This window comes from Bipolaris sorokiniana (assembly GCF_000338995.1).
Source record: "Bipolaris sorokiniana ND90Pr unplaced genomic scaffold COCSAscaffold_12, whole genome shotgun sequence".
NCBI classification, from domain to species: domain Eukaryota; kingdom Fungi; phylum Ascomycota; class Dothideomycetes; order Pleosporales; family Pleosporaceae; genus Bipolaris; species Bipolaris sorokiniana.
The window spans coordinates 104762-126388 of NW_006911906.1; the positions used below are offsets into that span (position 1 = coordinate 104762).

General features: G+C 52.0%; 11 protein-coding genes and 1 non-coding gene across 12 annotated transcripts; 8 read left to right on the forward strand and 4 right to left on the reverse strand.

The window, feature by feature from the left end:
- Window positions 1-1227: 1227 nt before the first annotated feature.
- On the forward strand, window positions 1228-2224 carry COCSADRAFT_192284 (uncharacterized protein; the record flags this gene model as incomplete). The annotated part of the gene is made up of 3 exons (XM_007704500.1): window positions 1228-1421; window positions 1486-1833; window positions 1880-2224. The coding sequence occupies 3 exons, from the start codon at window positions 1228-1230 to the stop codon at window positions 2157-2159; spliced, it is 822 nt and encodes a 273-aa protein (XP_007702690.1). The 3' UTR covers window positions 2160-2224.
- Window positions 2225-2439: 215 nt separating this feature from the next.
- On the reverse strand, window positions 2440-4822 carry COCSADRAFT_122791 (uncharacterized protein). Its single transcript, XM_007704501.1, has 2 exons — window positions 4721-4822; window positions 2440-4667 (listed from the first exon to the last, which is right to left on the reverse strand). Exon 2 carries the CDS (start codon window positions 4570-4572, stop codon window positions 2929-2931), a length of 1644 nt encoding a protein of 547 aa, XP_007702691.1. The 5' UTR covers window positions 4573-4667; window positions 4721-4822; the 3' UTR covers window positions 2440-2928.
- Window positions 4823-4896: 74 nt separating this feature from the next.
- Window positions 4897-7395, forward strand: COCSADRAFT_122792 (uncharacterized protein). Its single transcript, XM_007704502.1, has 2 exons — window positions 4897-5789; window positions 5838-7395. The coding sequence occupies exons 1-2, from the start codon at window positions 5166-5168 to the stop codon at window positions 7266-7268; spliced, it is 2055 nt and encodes a 684-aa protein (XP_007702692.1). The 5' UTR covers window positions 4897-5165; the 3' UTR covers window positions 7269-7395.
- Window positions 7396-7483: 88 nt separating this feature from the next.
- Window positions 7484-8862, forward strand: COCSADRAFT_39046 (uncharacterized protein). Its single transcript, XM_007704369.1, has 3 exons — window positions 7484-7783; window positions 7844-7875; window positions 7926-8862. The coding sequence occupies exons 1-3, from the start codon at window positions 7656-7658 to the stop codon at window positions 8708-8710; spliced, it is 945 nt and encodes a 314-aa protein (XP_007702559.1). The 5' UTR covers window positions 7484-7655; the 3' UTR covers window positions 8711-8862.
- Window positions 8863-9086: 224 nt separating this feature from the next.
- On the forward strand, window positions 9087-9868 carry COCSADRAFT_344099 (uncharacterized protein). Its single transcript, XM_007704503.1, has one exon. It carries the CDS (start codon window positions 9147-9149, stop codon window positions 9819-9821), a length of 675 nt encoding a protein of 224 aa, XP_007702693.1. The 5' UTR covers window positions 9087-9146; the 3' UTR covers window positions 9822-9868.
- A 292-nt stretch (window positions 9869-10160) lies between these two features.
- On the reverse strand, window positions 10161-10254 carry COCSADRAFT_t68. Its single transcript has one exon. It is a non-coding gene; the product is annotated as a tRNA-Ile (tRNA).
- Window positions 10255-11100: 846 nt separating this feature from the next.
- Window positions 11101-11769, forward strand: COCSADRAFT_230039 (uncharacterized protein). Its single transcript, XM_007704504.1, has one exon. It carries the CDS (start codon window positions 11131-11133, stop codon window positions 11629-11631), a length of 501 nt encoding a protein of 166 aa, XP_007702694.1. The 5' UTR covers window positions 11101-11130; the 3' UTR covers window positions 11632-11769.
- A 139-nt stretch (window positions 11770-11908) lies between these two features.
- Window positions 11909-13694, reverse strand: COCSADRAFT_96493 (uncharacterized protein; the record flags this gene model as incomplete). Its single annotated transcript, XM_007704505.1, has 2 exons — window positions 11909-13470; window positions 13658-13694. Coding segments are annotated over 2 exons (1599 nt in total), but the record flags the coding sequence as incomplete, so codon positions are not given.
- Window positions 13695-14567: 873 nt separating this feature from the next.
- Window positions 14568-15580, forward strand: COCSADRAFT_28679 (uncharacterized protein; the record flags this gene model as incomplete). The annotated part of the gene is made up of 2 exons (XM_007704344.1): window positions 14568-15090; window positions 15111-15580. The coding sequence occupies 2 exons, from the start codon at window positions 14568-14570 to the stop codon at window positions 15578-15580; spliced, it is 993 nt and encodes a 330-aa protein (XP_007702534.1).
- A 1011-nt stretch (window positions 15581-16591) lies between these two features.
- COCSADRAFT_122800 (uncharacterized protein) lies at window positions 16592-17189 on the forward strand. The gene is made up of 2 exons (XM_007704506.1): window positions 16592-16969; window positions 17022-17189. Exons 1-2 carry the CDS (start codon window positions 16802-16804, stop codon window positions 17022-17024), a joined length of 171 nt encoding a protein of 56 aa, XP_007702696.1. The 5' UTR covers window positions 16592-16801; the 3' UTR covers window positions 17025-17189.
- A 799-nt stretch (window positions 17190-17988) lies between these two features.
- COCSADRAFT_230072 (uncharacterized protein) lies at window positions 17989-20214 on the forward strand. Its single transcript, XM_007704507.1, has 2 exons — window positions 17989-19365; window positions 19422-20214. The coding sequence occupies exons 1-2, from the start codon at window positions 18212-18214 to the stop codon at window positions 20083-20085; spliced, it is 1818 nt and encodes a 605-aa protein (XP_007702697.1). The 5' UTR covers window positions 17989-18211; the 3' UTR covers window positions 20086-20214.
- Window positions 20190-21571, reverse strand: COCSADRAFT_96412 (uncharacterized protein; the record flags this gene model as incomplete). The annotated part of the gene is made up of 3 exons (XM_007704508.1): window positions 20190-20608; window positions 20664-20752; window positions 20826-21571. 3 exons carry the CDS (start codon window positions 21569-21571, stop codon window positions 20190-20192), a joined length of 1254 nt encoding a protein of 417 aa, XP_007702698.1.
- Window positions 21572-21627: the final 56 nt, after the last annotated feature.

A 21627-nucleotide genomic window follows, 5' to 3' on the forward strand; every position in this document is an offset into this window, starting at 1 on the left:
ACAACAGAAGCGACCGCGACGACAGCTCCGGACAGCCAAAGCGACCGCTCCCAGCAGCTTGCCCGAGAAGCCTCGGAGGGCGGCGAAGGGGGGGCTAGCCGCCTTTAGAAGGTAACTGGGCGGCGGCGCGTGTGGCAGGGCACAGCGGCTTGGGAGCGGATGGGCGAGGGAACGGGGGACGTCTTGGGACTTACAGGCGAAGCGAGGGCTCGCTTGAGCGGAAGGTAGCGAGCAGGGTTACAGGCGGTACTAACGCCTCGCCTGGCTGCTGAGGGCTGCTAGGTTAGGTTGGCTGCTGTACTGCTGAGCGAGAGCGTGCAGGGCAGCACTGTCGGGGGGCGCGGCGGCGGCGGCGGCGGCGAGTCGAGTGCGAGTAATGCTCGTGTCCTCTCCAGTCGACGTACGCAGTATGCATCCACACAAAGCAACACAGTTGGTAATTGGCGGGCGGGCGGGCGGGCGGGCTGGACGAGTGCAAATGCAAATGCCGCGCCAGGACCCGGGAAATAAAGTCGACTGGGCTCCTGGCCACCGAATGAAAAGCAGCAGCAGGTGGAGCAGAGCAGCCTCGACACCGCTCTCGCAAAAAAATAAAATAATGCTGCGGTGATGCGCTAGCCTGCTTCCGTAATGTAGGGTCACGTGTCCCGCCCGAAAAGTCCCACCGGCTGCCGCCCGCCTCGCTGCCGCCCTTGGATCGTGTTGTGGCCTGGCGTTGTCTCTGCATCCACATCCATCCATCCATCCATCTGCTGGCCACCCGCATGGGCAAATTGAAATTGGGCCATTGAGCCTGATTGTCCATTTCCCTATCCATTCACGCGCCCCTGTCTCTGCCACACTCGCTTCCGTCCCGCCTCGTCCATACATACATACATGTCACTCTATGCCTCCTACTTCTAGAGTACTGCCCTGCCTGGGTCGACGATATGCCTGTCCATTGTGGCTTGCTCATGCGCCATGATTGCAACCCGCTGCACCATGCTGCCCTCGCTCACACCCTACATAATTTAGGGCCACAGCTAGCCGACCATGGCCATTACCCGATTCAACTTACTTTACTTACTTACTCTACCCTACCAGCATTTATTTCGACGGGAGTCCCCTCGTCGTGCCCATGCCATGGCCTCCCGAGACATGACGTAGCCACCCGTTGTGACAAGTGGTGCGCTGGCTGCCTGTCCCTGCCACCCCATTGGCCACGGCCACCTCGCACTGGCCCACTGCATGGCCGGCCCGCTTTCCCTTCTCAGTGGCGCCCCCGTCATCATCATCCGTAAAGAGGGTGCTGACAGACCCTCTGTTGCTTCAATGGTCAATCTCTCGACACATTTATCCGCAACGTCTCATAGCCCCCGCTGCCAGCCTGCCGTGACGCTGCACCAGAAGACAGTCGGTGCTATCCTACGGACTATCGGCGGGTAAAATCACCATACCTAGGGGCTGAGTCGTGGCCTGACGCCAGACTGTGTGACCAACCTGTAGCTGCTGCATCAACTGGAACTTCCTGGTCCTGCCACCCAGACATCATCAACACGTGTCAAAATTTCTACTGGAGACTTTCGCCAGCCCCCCCCCCCTCCCCAGCAGCAAAGAGGGTGCTGCTTTTTGCTCTTTGGTAGCACCGCAACATGCTGCGTTGCACAGCAAAAAGACCCTGCCTGCCCTTAGGGCTGACTATGCGCGCGCGCAAACGGCTGCCGTAATTGTGTGCAAGGTCCGGTGCAACCGCAAGGAGAGAAAGGATTGCAGCCCTTCCCCCCCTCCCTCATCTCTGCCTCTCTGGCCCCTGTCCGACAACAGCCGCGCAAACCGCTTTCGTAGATTAGGCAGGTCGTCATAACTGTCACAAAGAAGAGTGCTGTGACACGAACGACAGGCAATTGAGACAATTACTAACAAGATCTCGTTTATCGCATTATAGCCAAAGCGAGGTCAGGGATACCCCTAGTACCATCCCAAAAGCATCGAACGTTTCTCGAACAAAGTTGTGCGCCAACCGAGCGCGAGCTTTGCGCATCATCCTTCCGCCCCGTGCGCTCGGGCAAGCCTTGGGTCGCAATGAACTGCTGATGAACGACTCAGCTCCCAAGAAACCTATCTCGGCTCCAGGCCACTGGTTATCTCATGCCTCCACCGCCTCTGACCCTGCACAATGACAACAAGCAAAAAACAAAAAAACAATCATAATAATTACAACAAAAACTCTATCCTTCTACTTGCGCTAATAAACTCTGCATCAATCACTGCATTCACACTACATGCTTTACTTAGCCGCTTTCCTGTTTTGGTTTTCTGTCCAAGCCCGTATCTGCACCACTTTCTGCCTGCCTGCCTGCCTGCCTGCCTGCCTGCCTACCTACCTGCATCACAAAGACCCTGAACCTGTTCACGCTACTGGCCCTCGCGAACGGACTGGACTGGACTGGACCTTTTTTTAAGCTTGATAACCGACTATGAAGCGAGTGACGCGTTACTATTCATGATAGTTCTAAAAAAAATCTGGGCAAAAAGGTAGCCTATTAGCGTTCATGATTGGTGTGTTTAGCATGCTACTTTGCAAACACTATACCTTTCTCCGTCTCTCACCCGTTTTCTCACCCTACCTCTCTCTTGCAACAAAATGCTATGATTGCGAATCCGCATCCCCAAACACCAAGCAATGTTACGTGCATCAAGCCGTCAAGGTGCGAATCCCGCAAAAACAATAATGCAAAAACTTGACCGCTGTAGACGAAAAACTGGAAATCTTCTTTGTTCTCTTTTGAACCTTCTCCAAATTCCAAGATGAACAAGAAGGTCCATTCACTACTTCCTTCCACTCGAAAAAAGAGGGAAAAGAGACAAAACGCCCCAAGATGCACACAAACTTATCCTGCTGAAAATGCAAAATGACAATGAAATAACATATACTACAGCCATCATCAATCACTCAGCTTTTGGCTTCTTATTCGGTAGCGCAGGCACCTTGAAGCCTCCAGCATCCACCTTGGAGCTTCCATTAAGCTGCGTAAAAGAACCACCCTTGAACCACCGATCGTCGTCTGCCTTCCTCTTGCGCTGCATCTCCTCGCGTGCCTTCGGGTCCACAAGCTCCAGCCCTTGCACGGGGGTAAATGCAATCGAGCTCGTTCCCGCGCCACCCAGGCCCACACCGCCGGTCCGCAGCCCTTGGGCCCGCAGACTCGTCGCTGTGCCGCCGGTCCCAAAGCCCTTGAGTGACGATGCCATGCCGAGTGTCGTGTCTCCGCCCCAACCAGGGTTCTTCTTGCTGAGTTTGGCGCGCGTCTTGGGGTCGATTTGCTGCGCACGCAGGCGTCCCGTGTCGGTAGCTCCAATCATGCCCATGCCCTTGACCGAGTCTCCATAGCCGACCTCCTTCTCTTCCTTGCCAAACGTCATCCTGTTTTGCGCTTTGCGGATTTCTGTCATGGCAGTTGCTTCCTTGGCCTTTCTCGCTCGTCTTCCACCACGCTTGCGTGATGGCTTTTCGTCAGGCACGGGAAGCGCTCTCTGTCCCTTTTGGTTTGCAGGAAGCTCAGTCAGCTTGTCCAGCCGGCGTTCGCATTCTCTCCTCAGATCCATGCCAATGTCTGCATTGCGCGAGCTTGAGTGGGCGTCTACGCGAGCAGCCAGTATCACCTTGGCCGACACGATGCGCAGCGCCTGTTTTCGAAGATCAGGCCTCTGATTCTGGATGATCTCGCTGTGGTAGAGGTAACCTTCGTGTCTCAGACCAATATTGGAAAGACCGACAGTGGCGCCTGATACTTTGGTCGAACCCAAAGGCGCAATATTACAGGCGGGTGTCTTGGCTAGATTGGAGATACCTCCAGAGTACGAAATGAGATGTGCGGCGGTCAAGGATCCAATAAGCGCTGTCAGGTTGGGGCAAAACACCTCAGTTCGCGACTCGACGAAGCCCAAAATCTTGGACTTTGCAACATTCAACTCGAGCAAGAGATTACAGGCATTTCTTATCAGGTTTAGCTCAGCCTCGTCAAGAAGCCTTCCTTCGACCCGTGTGGCTTCGATCTCGACAATCATGACTTGGGCAGGCTCGAGCCCCTCGATTGCCTTGAGTTGTGGCGTAATGGTCTTGATGTCCTTCAAAGGCCCGCCACCAATGACCAAACATGCTCTCGCGTAGACGACGGGATTTTTGATCAAGTCTTCCAAATGCGGGAAGAAGGCCGAATAGTGATCTCTGATAAACTTGTGGACGGCAGCAATTTCGCCATCAATCTGGGTAGAGAATTCGTTGGCTTCGGTGAGGAGCTTGTATTCCGGGGAGTCTTCAAAAGATTCGCCATCCACCACGTCCATCTGATCTTTGGTTTCCTCGATACGTGCAAGCACCGATTCCAGATTTGCTTTGAGTTGCTGAGCCGATCGTATGTCTGCAGGCCCCTTGTTGTCCTTTTTCTCCTTGGCCCTGTACTCCGCCTCCTCATCTACCATGTCATCATCGTCCCCGTTGTCTCCGTCGGCAAAATCATTCTCCAAGTCCTGAATGTCTTCGTCTCCGCTGTCGGCGAAGTCGGCCAGAAGTTCTTGCTCCAGAGTAGCCATGGTGCTTGGTGTGATGTAGAGGGCTCAGTGGTCGAGATTGGAGAAGAACGGGCGCAAGATGTAGGCAGTCGCGACGGCGGCCGGAGGTTACCCTCCTAGTAAAGTTTGGTTGAGTGCTGGATTCGGCAGCGCGCAGTATTATACGTACCTGTCGCCTTATATCGGCCGCCGGTCGAGTTGATTATGGGCAAGGCAAAGTGTGTTGTCGTGGGTGATGGAGGAATTGCGATGGCAGTGACGTGAAACTGAGGATGCTAGTTGCTTGGCGTGGCGCGGCCAAAAGTTACGCGAAGCAGTCGCGTTCTTAACTTTTGCAAGGCCTGACAAAGGGCCAATCGCCGTACAACACCGCTTTTCATACGCACTAATCCGGTCGCCGTCGATCAGCCTTTGAGTCGTGGTAATACTGTGCGCGTTTCCACGCTGGATTGCCGGCCATCTGATCCGAGCGTCTCCAACTTTCTCACCCAACCTTCCCCAGTCGCAACTACTTTCACATCCACATACGACGCGCGTGGCGTCTTTCCTCACCACCTCGTCCGTCCCATCGAATTACTTCATACATACGAAAACGTCACATCCCATCCTTCATCATGGAGGCTTCACGAGGACCGCCACGGGTCAAGAACAAGGCCGCCGCTCCCATCCAGATTTCTGCAGAACAGCTTCTTCGCGAAGCCGTCGACCGTCAAGATGAGAAGCTCAAGGCGCCCACGCAGCGCTTTGCTGATATGGAGGAGCTGCATGAATTCCAGGGCAGGAAAAGAAAAGAGTTTGAGGACTATGTGCGCCGGAATCGTATCAACATGAACAACTGGATGCGCTATGCTGCTTGGGAGCTGGAACAGAAGGAGTTCAGGCGCGCGAGATCCATCTTCGAACGAGCCCTCGATGTTGACTCGACGTCTGTCGCGCTATGGCTTCGCTATATCGACTCCGAAATGAAGCATCGAAACATTCAGCATGCACGCAACCTCCTTGACCGTGCTGTCACCATCCTCCCACGAGTCGACAAGATATGGTACAAGTACGTCTATATGGAGGAGACCCTTGGCAACATTGATGGTGCCCGGTCAGTCTTTGAACGCTGGATGCAGTGGGAACCGGAGGAGGCGGCCTGGAGTTCATACATTAAGCTGGAAAAGAGACACGGCGAGTTTGAGAGATGTCGTGCCATTTTTGAAAGGTTCACTGTCGTCCATCCAGAACCAAAGAATGCAAGTCCACCTTTCAAATGCTACGATGCAACAACTAACATTGTGTAGTGGATCAAATGGGCCAAGTTCGAGGAGGAGCATGGCACGAGCGACCTCGTGCGCGATGTCTACGGTACTGCTGTCACCACACTCGGCGATGAGTTCATGGATGAGAAGCTCTTCATGGCATACGCCAAGTTCGAAGCGAGGTTGAAGGAGCTGGAACGAGCCAGAGCAATCTACAAGTTTGCCCTCGACCGTATGCCCCGGTCGAAATCAGTCAACCTGCACAAGGCTTTTACAACTTTCGAAAAGCAATACGGAGATCGAGATGGCATTGAGGATGTTGTACTGTCGAAACGACGAGTGCATTACGAAGAACAGATCAAGGAGAACCCCAAGAACTACGATGCATGGATTGATTTTGCACGGTTGGAAGAGACGTCTGGCAACCAGGATCGAGTTCGTGACATTTACGAGCGAGCGATTGCACAAATACCACCCACACAAGAGAAACGACACTGGAGAAGGTACATCTATCTTTGGTTGTTCTACGCCGTCTATGAAGAGACTGTTTCGCAGGACATTGAACGAACACGTCAAATATACCAGGAGTGTATCCGCTTACTTCCACACAAGCGCTTCACCTTTGCAAAGGTCTGGCTAATGTTTGCCCATTTTGAGGTAAGGCAAGGCCAGCTTACCACTGCACGCAAGCTCCTGGGTCAAAGCTTGGGTATGTGTCCGAAAGACAAGCTCTTCAAAGGATACATTGAGCTTGAAATGAAGCTTTTTGAGTTCAACCGCTGCCGGCAGCTCTACACCAAGTATATCGAATGGAACGGATCGAACTGCCAGACCTGGATCAAGTTTGCTGAACTGGAGCGAGGTCTGGACGACCTCGATCGTGCGCGAGCCATCTTTGAGCTTGCCGTTGAGGAGCAACAACTAGACATGCCTGAGCTTCTCTGGAAAGCCTACATCGACTTTGAAGAAGGCGAGGGTGAGTACGATCGCACACGTGCACTCTATGAACGTCTTCTGCAGAAGACAGACCATGTCAAGGTATGGACTTCATGGGCACAATTCGAACTCGGGGTCCCCGACGAGTCAGTGCCCGAAGACGACGAAACTATCAGCGACGCTGCCAAGGCTCGTGCCCGTGAAATCTTCAAGCGTGCGCACACACGCCTCAAGGAGCACGATCTCAAAGAAGATCGTGTGGCTCTACTTACCGCCTGGAAGTCATTTGAAGACGTCCACGGTAGTCCAGAGGACAAGGAGAAGATTGAGAAACAAATGCCACGCAAGGTCAAGAAGAGGAGAAAGCTGGATGACGATAGCTTTGAAGAGTATGTGGACTATGTATTCCCTGCAGATGATGAGAGTGCAGCGAATTTGGCAAAACTCCTGGCGAACGCACAGAAATGGAAGATGGCAAAGGCTGCGCAGGCTGCAAGCAAGGGGAGCGAGGAGAGCGCAAACGGAAATGGCGAGTAGACCGGACTTGTCTTGTAATAGTAGCGTGTATGTAGAAGAGTACTGTGTTGCGCAGGCAATTGCAGTTGTTGTAGTATTCGGACCGAGTCATGTAAGCAAATACCATGCGTTGGAGCTGAATGTACTCTCGACTGTGCTCGATGAAATTACTAGCTAGCGTTGGCGAGCGGCACCATGCGCCTCTCGACAACCGACCATGTCGCGTACCCCGAAACCATGCTTGTATTGCCTAGGTACCTCGGCATCTTCCCCGGATTTCTCAATCTCCGCGTCCAACTCCGCAACCTCGTCACCATCCCTACAGCTCTGAGTTTACGACGTTGAACACCCACGACCCTTGCTCCCTTGTCCAAATAGTTTCCCCGTCTTTTTCTGATTATATACACAATGCCTGATTCTATAGCAAAAGTCAAGCAGGAGGGTGTGAGCAAGGAGCTCTCCGAGCCCATACCCGAGACCGGGTCGTTTGAGGGTATGCGCGGGATCCGAAGTGTAGCTGGCGACTTGGGAGACCAGTGAGTATAAGAGGAGGCGTACTATGACGGACATCTGAGCTGAGCTGACTTTCACTGTAGACGGGTTAAAGGCAAGGTCATTATCGTTACCGGTACGCGCAACCATCATCACAAATGAGTATCACGTCTAACAATACTCTAGGTGCAAACTCTGAAATCGGTATCGGCCGCGCCAGTGCGCATCAATTCGCGCGCAACGGCGCCCGCGCAATCTATATTTGTGACTTTTCAGACTCTCATCTCGAGAAGCACAAGCGCCAACTCAACACGCTGTATCCCTCAACAGATGTTCATATTCGCCAGTTCGACGCCGCAGACGAAGCTGCTGTCAAAAAGGTTTGCCAAGATGCGTTGGATGCCTACGGCCGTCTTGACGTCTTCTTTGCGAATGCAGGAATAGCCTCTGGCCGAGTATTCTGGGAGGAAACTACCGAAGGCTTCATGAACATGATGCGCACAAACGCCCTGTCTGTCTTCTTGGCAGCCAAATACGCCTCTCGCGCAATGCTCAAGACATCGGATCAAAAACCGTACCCCAGCGGCAGCATCATCGCCACTGCAAGTGTAGCAGGTCTGCGCTCGAATGCCGGCCCCACCGACTATGCCGCCTCCAAGGCTGCAGTCATCAGCCTGATGCAGACCTGCGCCTACCAACTTACCGGATCGGGTATCCGCTGCAACGCCGTCTGCCCTGGGCTTATTGAAACGGGTATGACTAGGGTCACGTACGATGCGGCGAGGAAGAGGGGAAGCGAGAAGAAGATTGGGCAGCTGAACCCGCTGCGGAGAGGAGGACAGCCGGATGAGATTGCGCGGGCTGTATTATTCCTAGCAAGCGATGAAGCAAGCTATGTCAATGCGCAGGCCTGGGCTGTGGATGGTGGCTTGAGTGGGGGTCTGCCTTTTGTGCCAGGGAAATTGGCATAAACTGCACTTGTGTCCCTGTCATTCCCCATTGTTCCAAGATGTGTTTTCTGGTAATTGTCGTAGAGCTTTGGTTCCACAACATGAAGTGTTGCCATGTCAATCACATCAATACAATACTATGGCCTGCTTATGTGGTATGTTTCCTTTGCGTCCATGATGTATCGATTTGGTATGGAAAGCTCTAGACTCATGAAGCCCGCACTCGAGACTCGTGCGACAACAATTTGAGATGCAGTGTACCACGGCATAGTGCAGGTACTGACAACATTACTACACTGACCGCAGCTGCGCAGTTTGTAGAAGATGCTTGCTATACCTGAAACTCTACAATCCTACAGCAACTTTTGCATAGTCTTACTCTTCACGCAAACCGGATCCCCAATTCTATAAACCCAATCGCAACCCTGAACCAAATATCAGTTTTTCAACCCTGAACATGACACAACCGGCCACCCGCAAGCCTCCAAACCCAATACTCTACCTGCTGGGCTTCGATTGCTATCCTGATGACAGAGAGTACTTTGAAGCGCGGCATGCAACTGGAAGTGCGACACCCTACTGGTTCAAAGAGAAACTCGTATATGAAGATATTGCCACAAGACCGCCTACGCAGACGGTAGTATCAGGGGCGCTGAAGAGTAGTATGGATGGTACACGGGAGTATGGCAATGACAGCAAGACAGTGAAGGTGGAAGTGCGGGAAACGATAGGAGATGACGAGGCAAGAGAAGAGACTAAGATGCCGAATACAAAAAAGACAAAGGAGAAGAAGCATCCCGCCAAACAACCGTCTAAATCACCCCCTAGGAAGACAATAACGATACCGCTACCAAAACGCCACGTCGTATTCACCTGGGCTCCAAAGCAACAGCAAAGACCTCATGCATCACTCTCGCGTCGAGCCCATAACCCCCTCCAACGCCAACGAAGCAGAAAACCTAAGCACGCCGTCAGTCACCAGGAACACACAGATACGCGTCCACTCCTCTCCACCACACCCCAGCCATTCCTCCACTTTAGCTACGATACAAGACTTGACACCTATCCAGTACCTCTGCTCCAGCCCCCAGCCCGTCTTGAACACCAGGGAAACAGGAGTAGCACTGTATGACCCTGTTTGCTCGCATTCTTAGAGGAGATAGCTAATATGTGATCTAGAGTCCTGCTGGAGAAGACAAGGGGCGTATAGTACAGGCGGGAAGGGGTAAGTGGAGGGGGTTGATGTGGTATTGTTTAGGGAGGAGAAGGGGGTGAACAGGGAGTGTTTACAAGGATACTATCGTTCTTTCTTGCGTGAAGTTGAATCCATTGAAATATATTATATCCGCACATTTCTCCCCTGTCTAAAATGATAACGTCTGAGTAAGCAGAGTGATAAGAATGTAGGTCGATAGCGAAAAAAAAATCAGAGTATTATTAGAAGGGAGGCAAGAGCAGGAAAAAAAAAGAATGGTCACTACGAGGGTCGAACTCGCGACCTTGGCGTATCACAGGAAGTAAAGTCCCTATTAGCACCACGCTCTAACCAACTGAGCTAAGCGACCTTGGCGCCTTCTCGAAGAGAAGGAGCGGATCTTGCACCTTTCCATCTGAACTCAGATGAGTGTGAAATCTCGCTGAAACAAAGAAGAACTTTGTTGAATTGATGGAAGTGAGCGAAAATTAGAGCTATAATATTGGAACGAAAAAGAATGTATGGATAGTGGGGTTGAAATTATGTTTTTCTGTAAAAATGGGTAGAGCGAGCTAAGATTTAGTTGAGTTCGATACTAGCAAAGGAATGGGTAGGGTGGGGAAAAGGTGGGGAAACTTTGGAAGGTAATTGGGTGGGACTGGAGGCTGTGGAACATGGGGGTACGATGTACAAATTTGTGATAGAACAACTTGTTTCTTAACATGGACATTTAGTAGGTAGACAACAAATTTCTCGCAGATAGTAATTGATTTTGGCCATGCATGCTAAGAACTCGGAGTCTCGCAAATCTAGTTTCGCCGGTTCAAGAAAGTTATGGGAATTCTCGAACTCGAAGTTGGAAAATCATGAATGAGCAATTCGGGCCTAAGGAAGCGCTTTCTTTGCGAAATTGCCACGGTCTTGTTATATCAAGAATCGGCCTCCATAGTTACAAAGTTCTGTTATGTGTTGGTACGTAGTAGGTCATTTATTGTTTCCTTCGTTGCGATGTGGAATATCAGGGGTCGCAACAACAAGAGATGACCCCCACATGGAATCCATATTGATCGGAGAAAACTTTCACCAAAAATGTGATGATCAAGGGACCCTCATTTTCTTGTGAGGTGGGGGGAGTGAAGCCATGTAGGGTTCAGGTCAAGGTTAGGGTTAGAAACACCACAAATCATCGCGAGCAGTCGCGATTATGCACGAGGCATCTCAACAAACAGCATCAAGTTGATATTCCATGATCAGATCTTGGATAGATAAAGCATTACACCGATTTCCACGTTCAAATCTACAAAGAAAGGCACAAAACAACACAATGGTATCATTGCGGCCACCCTATTCCAATGCTACAAGGCGCGAGTTTCTCAGAATAACCTCCTCCAGCGCCAACGGAACAGAAAAAACAAACAAACAAATGGTAGAAAAGGTAAGAAAAAAAGTACAAGACATTATTATTCCAGCCGAAGTCTGCTTCCCATTTTTATCTTCACAAGAGGAAAAAAAAGCTATAACTCTTGACGAACGAGATCCCTGTATGCTACAATGCAAGAGTGCAAACACACATATGTGGTTGAGGGTAAAAAGGAAAAGAGAGAGAGAGAAAGAGAGAAAACAAAGTATATACGCCCAATCAACGCCTGTTTGTTATGGTACAAAACGACGACAAAATGTCAAGGGTACGACAAAGGTATGGATATGTCGGGAGTGGATCGTTGATACACGAATCCAAGGGGTATGACTTTTCTTTTGTACATCTGCGACGGGAGGGGATGATGGAGGTGGCAAGTTCGTCTGCTTTCGCTGCAAGGGGAGAGGTATATGTACGCGCATCCTGGCAAAAGCTAGATACGAAACTTGATAGGGTACTCTGGGTACGATGAACCCGCAAAGTTCACGGGTGTGGAGGAAACCGACGACGGCTGCGTCGATGGCAGAAGCACAATGTCGGCTTCTCGGTAGCCCTCGGTCCATTGCACTTCCATCTTTCTTTGCTTTTCCCGACCCGTCTCTACTAGTCACCTTCGTTGTCTCGGGTATGAGCTCTCTTGCGAGGGTGAATAGCGCGGGCCGTATTGTTCGGGTGGGTATAGGGTAGGTGAGCGGCGGAGCGAGGGCGAGTTGCGCATGTTTTCGGAGACAAGTGTTGCAGCTGCACTTTGGGTCAAGGGCGTCGAGGTCCCTGCCACCGGTGTTCCTTTCGAGGAGCCGGCACTACCCGACGTTCGGTGTGAAGTCCGCACTGTAGATGGCGTCGTGGGCGAGCGAATGGAACTTCCTTGCGGCGCACGAGGCGTTGTACTCGCACCGCTTTCTACACTGGCGTGTTTCGCGCGGGGAGTGCCGTCTCTGCTGCTGCTTCCCGAACGCCGACGCGAGCTCGATTTTGGTGTTCCTTCGTGACTGCTGCTTTCTTTCTGGCGAGGAGTAGACTTGCTCGCCGTGTTTGCTCGACTGCGCGTGGCACTTGATGATCGTGGGGGTATCAAGACGTCTGCTAGAGGGGGTCCTTCAGCAACCCTTTTACTGTTTTGCTGAGGACGCTGTGTGGAAGAGGCAGCAGCTCGAGTTGCTGTTTCCGAGGTGCTTGCTTGTGCAGCGGGCTGTGCAGTAGGTTCCGGACTTGCCATTCCCCCAACGCGTGGTGTACCTTCCCAGCTCTTACGCTTCATCATTCGCCCCAGAATACCCACAAGCTCGGCAGCGTCCTCAAACTCGGTATCGTCCATGGCTTCCTGCGCGCGGTAAACATCCTTGATCGCACGTCGAGCGACGCGTCGGGATCCGTCGTGGTCGTGAAGACAGTCCCACAAGAATGCACTGTGCTCAAGCGCGACGGACAATCTCAGAGGATGTGAGCCAGGCAGAAAGGAAGTGGCGTACTGTGTGGCAGTCGTAAAGTATCCACTCGCCAAGGGTACAAAGTTGAGAGGTGGAAGGATAAAAGACGAGGGCTGCGGAATGGGAATGGGGTTGAGACCTGGAGGCGCGTTGATGGGTGGCCCTGGTGAGGGAGTACCAACTGGACCTCCTGCAGCATATGGATTCGTGACAAACGATGTCTCGGACACGATGGAATCGACGGGCTCACGTAGTACCGGTTGTTTGCCCGCTCGTTTCGAAGGGGGTGATAGACCTGAATCTGTCTTGCGACCATGAGCATTGCCGTTCTTAGGTGAGAGTGGTTGAGGTGCACCTGGGTAGCGAGGATCAGTGCTCTCCATGTTGGTTGCAGTGACGGGTGGCTGGTTGTGGAAGAGGCAGAAGATGTGATAGAAGCTTGCTCGTAGCTTGACGCTCAACACTCTGCACTCGGGTCCATACTGGTTATCCTGAGCATAGGGGAGGATATATAGCTCGAGTATGGACAGGCCCTCGCGGGACATCCATAGTATATGCTGGTAGGCTGAGAGTGAGGGAGTATCTCGACTAGTATCTAGCTTGCGGAGCTTTCTGGCACGGATGAGCCTCCGGGCTAGGAGCACCGACAGACCCAAGATCTGGTAGAGGGCGCTTGACAAGAAGGGATTTGACTCCTCTGTCTGTTTGGCTATCCGACCGAGAAACTTCTGATCAAAGTCTAGAGAAGCCATCTTTCAGCAATGTCGTCTGTCAAAGGTCGTAAGTCTGGGGACGCAACGAAAAGGGGTGGTGATGGCAACAAGGCACTGATGGCAGGAGTAATCGGAGGTATGCGGAGCATGTATTGTATACAGGGGCTATCTTGGTGGAGTGATGATGGAAACCTTGCCCTCGTCCTCACTTACCGGAACAGCCAACCCGGACCGTCGCGCTGTATCTCCTAGACGATAGACACAGTGCAGCCCGGCCCAGGCAGACCGACGATGCCTTGGGGTGATGGCGGCGAGTCGAAGTAAGACTTGAAACCAGAGCAACAAGTGCTGGCCAATCGATGAGTGTCCACTTCTGACCGGGCGTCCGTGCGCGTCGCTTGTATGAGTGAAGGTCGATTCCCGTGATGACGCACCAATGTGGGAAGCGCTGTTCGGAGATTTGTTGACTAGGCGACGACAATGGATGTAGTGATGACCATGGCACAATGGCGTGTGTTGTAGATATAGGCGTGCGGGGAATTGTTGAGGTGGATGTAGTAGTGGTGGTAGTAGTAGTAGTGATGGTAATGGTGTATAGGAAGCTCGGGTAGATAGACTATGAGTGACGTCTGGGACAACTGTCAGCGACGTAGTCGAGTGCTAACCTGCCACATGGCGTAGCGAAGCTCACTTGAAATGGAAATGTCTCTATCAGGGCAGGCGGAGCGAATGTCGTGATTCGGGCCCAGTGCCCTTTTCTTATTCGGCGGTTGGCGTGCTGGACGAGCCAATGGAAGCGCGCAGTGGGGCTGGCAACGCAGGGCCCTCTGTGCGGCGGACTAGCAGACGTCTGGCGTCGATGTCGAGATGCTGAGATGCTGGCAGAAGTAGTAGACCTGATGTCTCAGACAGCGCATTTCCAATGCCCAGCGCGCCAGGCTATGCGACCGCTTTAAAGGGCCGTGACGTTGGCAGGCGGTGTGGCCGCCACGGTCAGTGCAGCTCTCTGGGACGCGGCCGAGCAGGCGGACCTGGCCGCGCGCTCAATGACTGCGACAAGAGCTACGGGATGCGCGGGGCTGGGTGCGAGCGAGGGCTGCAAGATTTTTGTGGTGATGCTGCGATGGTCGAGGGCTTGGTGTTGAGAACTGCGAGCAAATGTGCGCAGAGCAATTGCGCGCACACGGCGACAGCGACAGTGACAGCGACAGCGCCGGCGACAGCGAACACCCAGGATGACAACGGCTGCAAAAAGAGAAGAATCGCAGGGCGAACCCGAGGGAAACGGCTGCTAGTATTAATGAACCCGCTCAACGCACCCGGCGTCGTGGAGACGCAGTGCAGCCGGTCCAGCATCAATGGGCAGACAGGCGAGCCATGGTGGGCTACGTGTCAAGCGTCCAGCTCCTCCGCTAACCTGTATCAATGTCCGTACATACACGCCGGGCTGCAGGTTGCATTTCCCGTAACAACTCCAGCCAAGGCGTTGCCAGCTGTCCCTCAACCGACGTCAGTTTTACTCTCGATGCTGCGCTACCTCTACACACCTGCAGGTCTGTGCCGCAGCTGCGTCTCAGACGAACCACCACACCCGTTTGCCAGCGCATCGTTCCACCGCCTCATCCTGTTAATAGTACCATTGCCATGTAAGTAGTAGTATTAGTAGTTATGCCACCATGGCCACGCCGCCCGCTTTGGGGCTACAACGCCCTCGACCCCTCAGCCACAAGCGACCCTCGCCGCCCTGCTGAGAATCGTCACTGTCTGCTTCTCATGGGCCTCTGCAACCCCACGGTGGAGACTAGCTGCATGCACGCTGACGATGCCCACGCTGAGAAGCCTCCATGTCCCTGGCGTCCTTTTCTACTCGACCGACAAGTTGACCCGAGGCAGTCCGCACGTCCCCAGCTGGCGATGCAGCAACCTACAAGGCTAAAATGCCCATGGAGCCGCGCTTGTCTCTACTACCTACTCACCCTCCCTACCAGCACACCACCAGCCCTCTTCTCCACACCTGGCAGCTATCGACAGCCACGAGGCTATTGTCGTCTCGTCATCTGCACTCCCAAGCAAGACTGGCACCGCCTTCTTCTCCCCAGTGACTCCACCCGAATTAGCGGTGAGACCATGCCCTGATTGGATGCAAAGCTTCAGAAAACACTAGCTTGAATGTTATCGATACCTCGCAAACATCATGCTTCGTCACCTACCCCAGCCCCCCTTCCAAATATGTACATGCTCTGAAAATATGACACGGAACATGCTGGACAAGACGGATCTACCCCAATCTCTTGGCTGCTCAAGAATGCCGACAGATCGCGGCCGGGAGCCGACTGATTCCCTTCAGACACCTACTATAGATTTAATCTCGATAGCACTTATGACACCCTAGCCTTGGTTCCCGATCAAGAAAATCTCACAAGCATTCCCTTGCTTGTTGCATCCGCACGGTCAGACGGGACCCATAAAATCATAACATACGCGAATAAACGCCTAGTCTTGCGAATCAAACAACAAACTTCCGTGCTGGCTGCTACAGTGCTACAAGTCTGAGAGAACAATGTCCATTATGGCCGAGACCTATATTTGTCCATCTCTCAGAACAGCCATCGGTGCCGACAAGCATGCGTTCGTGGAACAGGGCATTTCAACTAGTTACCTTGTACTCACCTACCCGGATGTTCCGCTGTCGCTTACAACATAATGAAACCGCCTTCCCGCAAAAACAATTCGAGTCTAAAGAGACATCGACCTACTGTCCAACGACTCTGTGCGACTTCACCCTGTAAATCACATGGTGATTCGCCATCTACCTTCCGTCCAGCTCTTCCCGAGGTGAAATCTTTCTATCCATTGTTCCCAAGAACGGATTGTTCAGCGCTGCTGGGCGAGGCCGATGGATCCTAATTGTTTGATAGTTTTCATACACCAAACTGCACGACATGAGAGACAAAAGACGATTGTGTCTAATGTGACGAACACCTGGTGAGATAAAAAGGTCACAATGCACCCAAGAGCCAAATACAACACTAGTCCTCATTGGAGCCATCTTGCACTTTCTGAATTTCTCATTCTGTAGATCCACTTGTATATTGTCACACAATTTCACATACCTTTTTAAGGGAACTAATTTGGATCACAATCCGACAAATTTCACTGCGACCGCTCCCTCCTAGGCAGCAAAGAGTGCTAGCTCTTTCACTGCCCGGAAATAAGCGTCGCTTAAGCTGAAATTTTGCAGAGATTCACTTTTCATACGGCTTTACAAAGTCAGATTCAACAAGCCGCAACTCTACTACAGACAATACTCTCGCTGTTAGCACGATCAGATTTCAACGGTCGAAACCAACACACATCATGTGCTTCTACCATGCCTACACTCACCAATGTGGGCATACACAAATGGTATTCCAACAACTATGTCCCAAAGGCCAGATGGTCCAACAAAAATGCAATCGCGGACATGATGGCGTAATCCTGGCCACAGTCAAGGTGGAGACATCTTGTGAGGTGTGTCCGGTCAAGGTGAGACCTTTCTCCATACAAACTCGACAAGGATTTACTAATTTTACTGTAGTAACACAGCTGCAATACAACATGTAAGCCTGAAGCGGTACGGCAGAATTCATCAAGTCTGATTGGAGCAAGGCGTTTGATGACTACCGATTAGGGGCCATTCATTCTGCGCTGCTTTAGGACTGGTTATGCTTTGCATTTCCTTGGGTTAATGTATGTTATTCAAGGCACAAAGCTTCGAAATTGTACTATATTACTCTTCTGTAGCAAATCGATCATGTCTTGGCTGCCTATTCATGTTCTACGTAAGTACATACGAGCACCTGGTACGCTTTCGGGAGCGAAACGGCCCGCCGCGCCAAGAATCAAGGATGAAGCTTGAAGCTCGCCTATGTAGCCAAAACAAAAACTTTTATTACCCCGCCACCAGTGCACCGCACGTGCATTTGCACAACATCGCTACGAATTAATTCTCACCGCCGCGGAGCCACCACACCCTTATCATGGAGATTCCAGTGGCGACTCATTCGCGTCGAAGATTTTTTCAAATCTCGTACATCACTCCAGAGAATCAATGGAACGGCCAGCTATCTTGTAGTAAGCCTTTTGGCGCAGCAGCGCTGATTCGATGCATCTACCTGACTAGTCGCGTGATTGTCCATGTGTAGTCGAAACAAAGAAGCAGCCGTCGAACCATCTTATGAGCCGAACATTCTCCTTGAATCGATGGCGTAAGAATGGCTAGACCCCTGAGTACGGCACAGGGCGAATTCTTCCGGGATACCACGAAGCCACAAACGCCCATAGCTAGGCTAGGGCCATGCTACCAAGGACAAACGTCGCGTTCGCATTTGCCCCCTTTGGATTCTCATTGGCCATCCGTGCCGGAATAACATCACCCCAGGTCAAGACATGCTCGGTTAGAGTAGCTCATTTGACCATGAGCAGACCGTATGGGATACGGTGATGGCATGGTGTGGTTGCATGGTATGTGGCGGGTGGGCAGCGTTGCATACCGTCCTTTCAAATCCTTTAAGGCTGCTGTAATACCTCACTCTAATCTCATCGACATCTCTCTCTCCCTTTGCGAGACTTTTCGCAAGGTTGTACATTACACGACAAGCATACATTTTGCCGTGCCGCGGCTTGATGCATGATTAGATATCCATTACCAACTACCACATAGCACATAGCACACAATACCGCGAGGCCGCCTGATCTACACTGGGCCGTTCTAGGTACGCAGGCAAGATGTTACCAACCGACACTTCTGCTAGCGCAACCACAACGCTTCGCGACCAAGGATCGCATGCGCAAGGGAGCATCGACGAGAGTACAACAAAGCCGGAGGACACTCCACACACCGCAACACCAGCCACCAACGATGATACTCAAGCACAGCCTAGCGAGCCGCGAAAGAGCACAGATACCGCGCCACGGGAGACCACAACTGTCGCCGAGACAGAAAAGGAAAAAGGTAGATTGGAGGTTAATGGAAAAGAAGATGCCGACGCCGAAGATGAAGTTGAAGACGAGTCTAAATACTTGACCGGCTTCAAGCTTGTCATTCTCTCCATCGGTCTATGCCTCACTACCTTTGTCATCGCACTCGACAACACAATCATTGCCACAGCCATCCCAAAAATCACAACCGTCTTCAATAGTCTCGAGGATGTTGGATGGTACGGCTCTTCGTACCTCCTGACGACAACCTCTCTTCAGCCATCTTTTGGAAAAATCTACACCTATTTTGACGTTAAATACACGTATCTGTGCGCGCTGGTTATCTTCGAAGTTGGCTCCATTATCTGCGCTGCGGCTACTAGCTCGGCCATGTTTATCGTTGGAAGAGCAGTCGCAGGTGCTGGAGCAGCGGCGCTGTACTCGGGCGGTATGACAATTATCGGTTTCTCAGTGCCCCTGAGGAAGAGGGCCATCTACATCGCCGCTTTGTCTTCCATGTTTGGTATCGCCTCGGTGGTTGGACCTATCCTTGGAGGCGCCTTTACTGATCGTCTCTCTTGGAGATGGTGCTTCTGGATCAATCTGCCGTTTGGAGGTGTCTCGCTCGCCGTCGTTTTCTTCTTCTTTTCGAACCCTGAACGGAAATACTCGCATATCCCTGTCAAGGAACGACTCAAGAATATCGATATTGCCGGTGCGGTTTTCCTCATCTGTTCTATCGTTTGTCTACTGCTAGCTCTGCAATGGGGTGGCTTTACCTACGCTTGGAGCAACTCCAAAGTTTGGGGTACCCTGCTTGGATTCGGTTTGCTTATCAGCGTTTTTATCTTCTTGCAGATCAAACAGGGCGAACGTGCTACGCTGCCCGTGCGCGTCTTTACTCAGCGCACAGTGTTAGTCAGTAGCTTGTACTCGACTTTGCTATCAATGGCTTTGTATACGTCAGTCTCCCCGATAATCCCCCATCTAAGATCTAACACTTATTAACTTCAAATAGACACATCTTCTACCTCCCCTTCTATTTCCAAGCCATCAAAGGCACTACGGCCGAAGAATCCGGCATCCGCACCATCGCCTACCTTGTCAGCATCACCTGCTCCTCCATCGTCATCGGCGCCCTCATCACCGTCGTCGGCTGGTACGCCCCCTTCATGTGGTTCGGTAGCGCCGTCTTCGCCATCGGCGCAGGCTTGCTGTACACGCTCAAAGTCGGATCTCCCGCGGGCCAATGGATCGGATACCAAGTCCTCGCTGGTATCGGTGCTGGCGCAGGCGTCCAGATCCCGTTTATCGCCGTGCAAGTCGTAACGACCGAGAAGGACATGCCGACTGCGAATGCGTGCGTCATGTTTTTTAACTCGCTGGGTGGTGCGCTGTCGATTTCCATTGCGCAGAATATCTTTGTCAATACGCTCGCGCAGGAGATTCCAAAGTACGCTCCTGGACTTGATGGACGGATGGTTGCGCACGCCGGAGCTACGAACTTGAGAAACGTAGTGCCGAAGGAGTTGTTGGCGGGCGTGTTGCGTGGATACAACAACTCGATTGTTACGGCGTTTATTCTGGCCATTGCAACGAGTTGCATTGCGTTCTTCGTAAGCTTAGGTATGGAGCAGAAGAGCGTTAAGGGGAAGAAGATTATGGCTACAGGAGGAGCATAATCTGTAACGTCTGTGACGTTTTGTATATTGATGATTCCCACGTTCGCACTTTGCTAGATAGATAACTTGATACATTCTAATAAATAATTCAATCCACGCCCCTTTCAAACCCTCCGCCTCCAACTCCAATGGTCCCTCACCCCTCGAATCATCTCCTCCCAAATCCCCAGATTCCGCGACCCCCGCCCATCCTTCATCAGCACCGCCTCCCTCGCCATCTCCGCATACCGTACCGCCATCTCCGCATCCCCCACCGCACTATACGCTAGCGCCGCAAATCCATACGGCGTATCCATGAACCCTTCCAACCCTTCTTCTCGATACAACACCAGGAGTTCCTCGGCTACTTGGGGTGAGCCCAGCGATGCATCGGACCAATCGTTGAGTTGGGCCTGCAGATCGTTGATGATGGAGAGGGTGATGTCGGTTATGGGGGAGGTGCAGCGGGGGCAGGTGCAGGTGAAGTGGAAGCCTTGGGCGAGGTGGTGTTGGCGGGTTTCTGTTGGTTCGAGGGGTGAGGTATCTAAAGTTTCCACTGTCAGAATAACTAGATGCGAATGGGATGGAGGGATGAATACATGAGATTGTGATTTCCTCGCCTTCAGCAATAGGTCGCGTGACGCGGACTGTGTGGGATAAATGGTCGGTGTCTATGACGTACTGTGCACTACCATTCCCTTTCTATTAGCTTTCTTATTGTCTTTGTTTTTTTCTGGTAGTAGGATAATACGAGGACGTACTTTGGTGCACAAGCGTGGTTCAAACGACTAGTCTCTGGCCACACAGCTAGATGATTCACCCCATTTAGCAGAACCTGGAACGTATTCGCCTTGACGATATCTTGGACCTGTACTCTAGGGTCGCCGTATACGGTTGCGAGACCGAGAAACTTTTCCTTCAGGTCCGAGGGGAGTTGCTCGATTGCGGTGCGCCAGAGGGCTTCGCGGTCTAGTGTGGATAGTTCGGATTCCAAGTAGGCTAGAAACGCAGGGGTATATGCCGTGATCCGCTCTCCAAATTTCAGGGGCTGTGAGGCGAGCATTCCGATGCCTTTTCCTGGTATAGATGTAGCGTGATAGGTATCTGTGGGCTTGTTGATGGATTGAGATACGAGGGCTGATGCATCGCGAAAGGCGGGTAGCGATGCGAAGTCCCTGGCCAGACTTGGCGTAGTGAATATCGAGATGCCTCGGTTTTGAGCGAAAGATATATCTGTGTATACGCATAGCTTGTCGTTGATGCTTGGGAGAATAGATGTGCAGACGGGCGCATGTGACCATGGCCCATAGTCTTCCTTTTTCGTGTCGTCTGCCAAGGCCGAGGATCCTAGGGATTGAGAACACAACGCGTATTCTTTCAAGCCGTTGAGAGAGCTCTGAATATCAACTGTATATAGTGGACTTTTGCTCCAACAGTGCCATCCCCAGACCAGCCGTGGAGAACACGCTAAGATAACAGCGTTCTGTGCAGAAATGTAGGTGCGCATTGTGAGATGAGGGTATAAAACAGATTGTAAGTAAAGATTCGAACGCTCAGAAGGGC

Excerpts from the sequence above, each read along its gene's own strand:
- COCSADRAFT_122800 (XM_007704506.1), top strand. The coding sequence starts at position 16,802 with ATGTGCTTCTACCATGCCTACACTCACCAATGTGGGCATACACAAATG.
- COCSADRAFT_344099 (XM_007704503.1), top strand. The coding sequence starts at position 9,147 with ATGACACAACCGGCCACCCGCAAGCCTCCAAACCCAATACTCTACCTG.
- COCSADRAFT_122791 (XM_007704501.1), bottom strand. The coding sequence starts at position 4,572 with ATGGCTACTCTGGAGCAAGAACTTCTGGCCGACTTCGCCGACAGCGGA.
- COCSADRAFT_230072 (XM_007704507.1), top strand. The coding sequence starts at position 18,212 with ATGTTACCAACCGACACTTCTGCTAGCGCAACCACAACGCTTCGCGAC. Across the intron at positions 19,366-19,421 it reads CTATCAATGGCTTTGTATAC|ACACATCTTCTACCTCCCCT; the intron begins GTCAGTCTCCCC and ends AACTTCAAATAG.
- COCSADRAFT_230039 (XM_007704504.1), top strand. The coding sequence starts at position 11,131 with ATGATCAGATCTTGGATAGATAAAGCATTACACCGATTTCCACGTTCA.
- COCSADRAFT_122792 (XM_007704502.1), top strand. The coding sequence starts at position 5,166 with ATGGAGGCTTCACGAGGACCGCCACGGGTCAAGAACAAGGCCGCCGCT. Across the intron at positions 5,790-5,837 it reads TCCATCCAGAACCAAAGAAT|TGGATCAAATGGGCCAAGTT; the intron begins GCAAGTCCACCT and ends AACATTGTGTAG.
- COCSADRAFT_39046 (XM_007704369.1), top strand. The coding sequence starts at position 7,656 with ATGCCTGATTCTATAGCAAAAGTCAAGCAGGAGGGTGTGAGCAAGGAG. Across the intron at positions 7,784-7,843 it reads GCTGGCGACTTGGGAGACCA|ACGGGTTAAAGGCAAGGTCA; the intron begins GTGAGTATAAGA and ends CTTTCACTGTAG. Across the intron at positions 7,876-7,925 it reads CAAGGTCATTATCGTTACCG|GTGCAAACTCTGAAATCGGT; the intron begins GTACGCGCAACC and ends ACAATACTCTAG.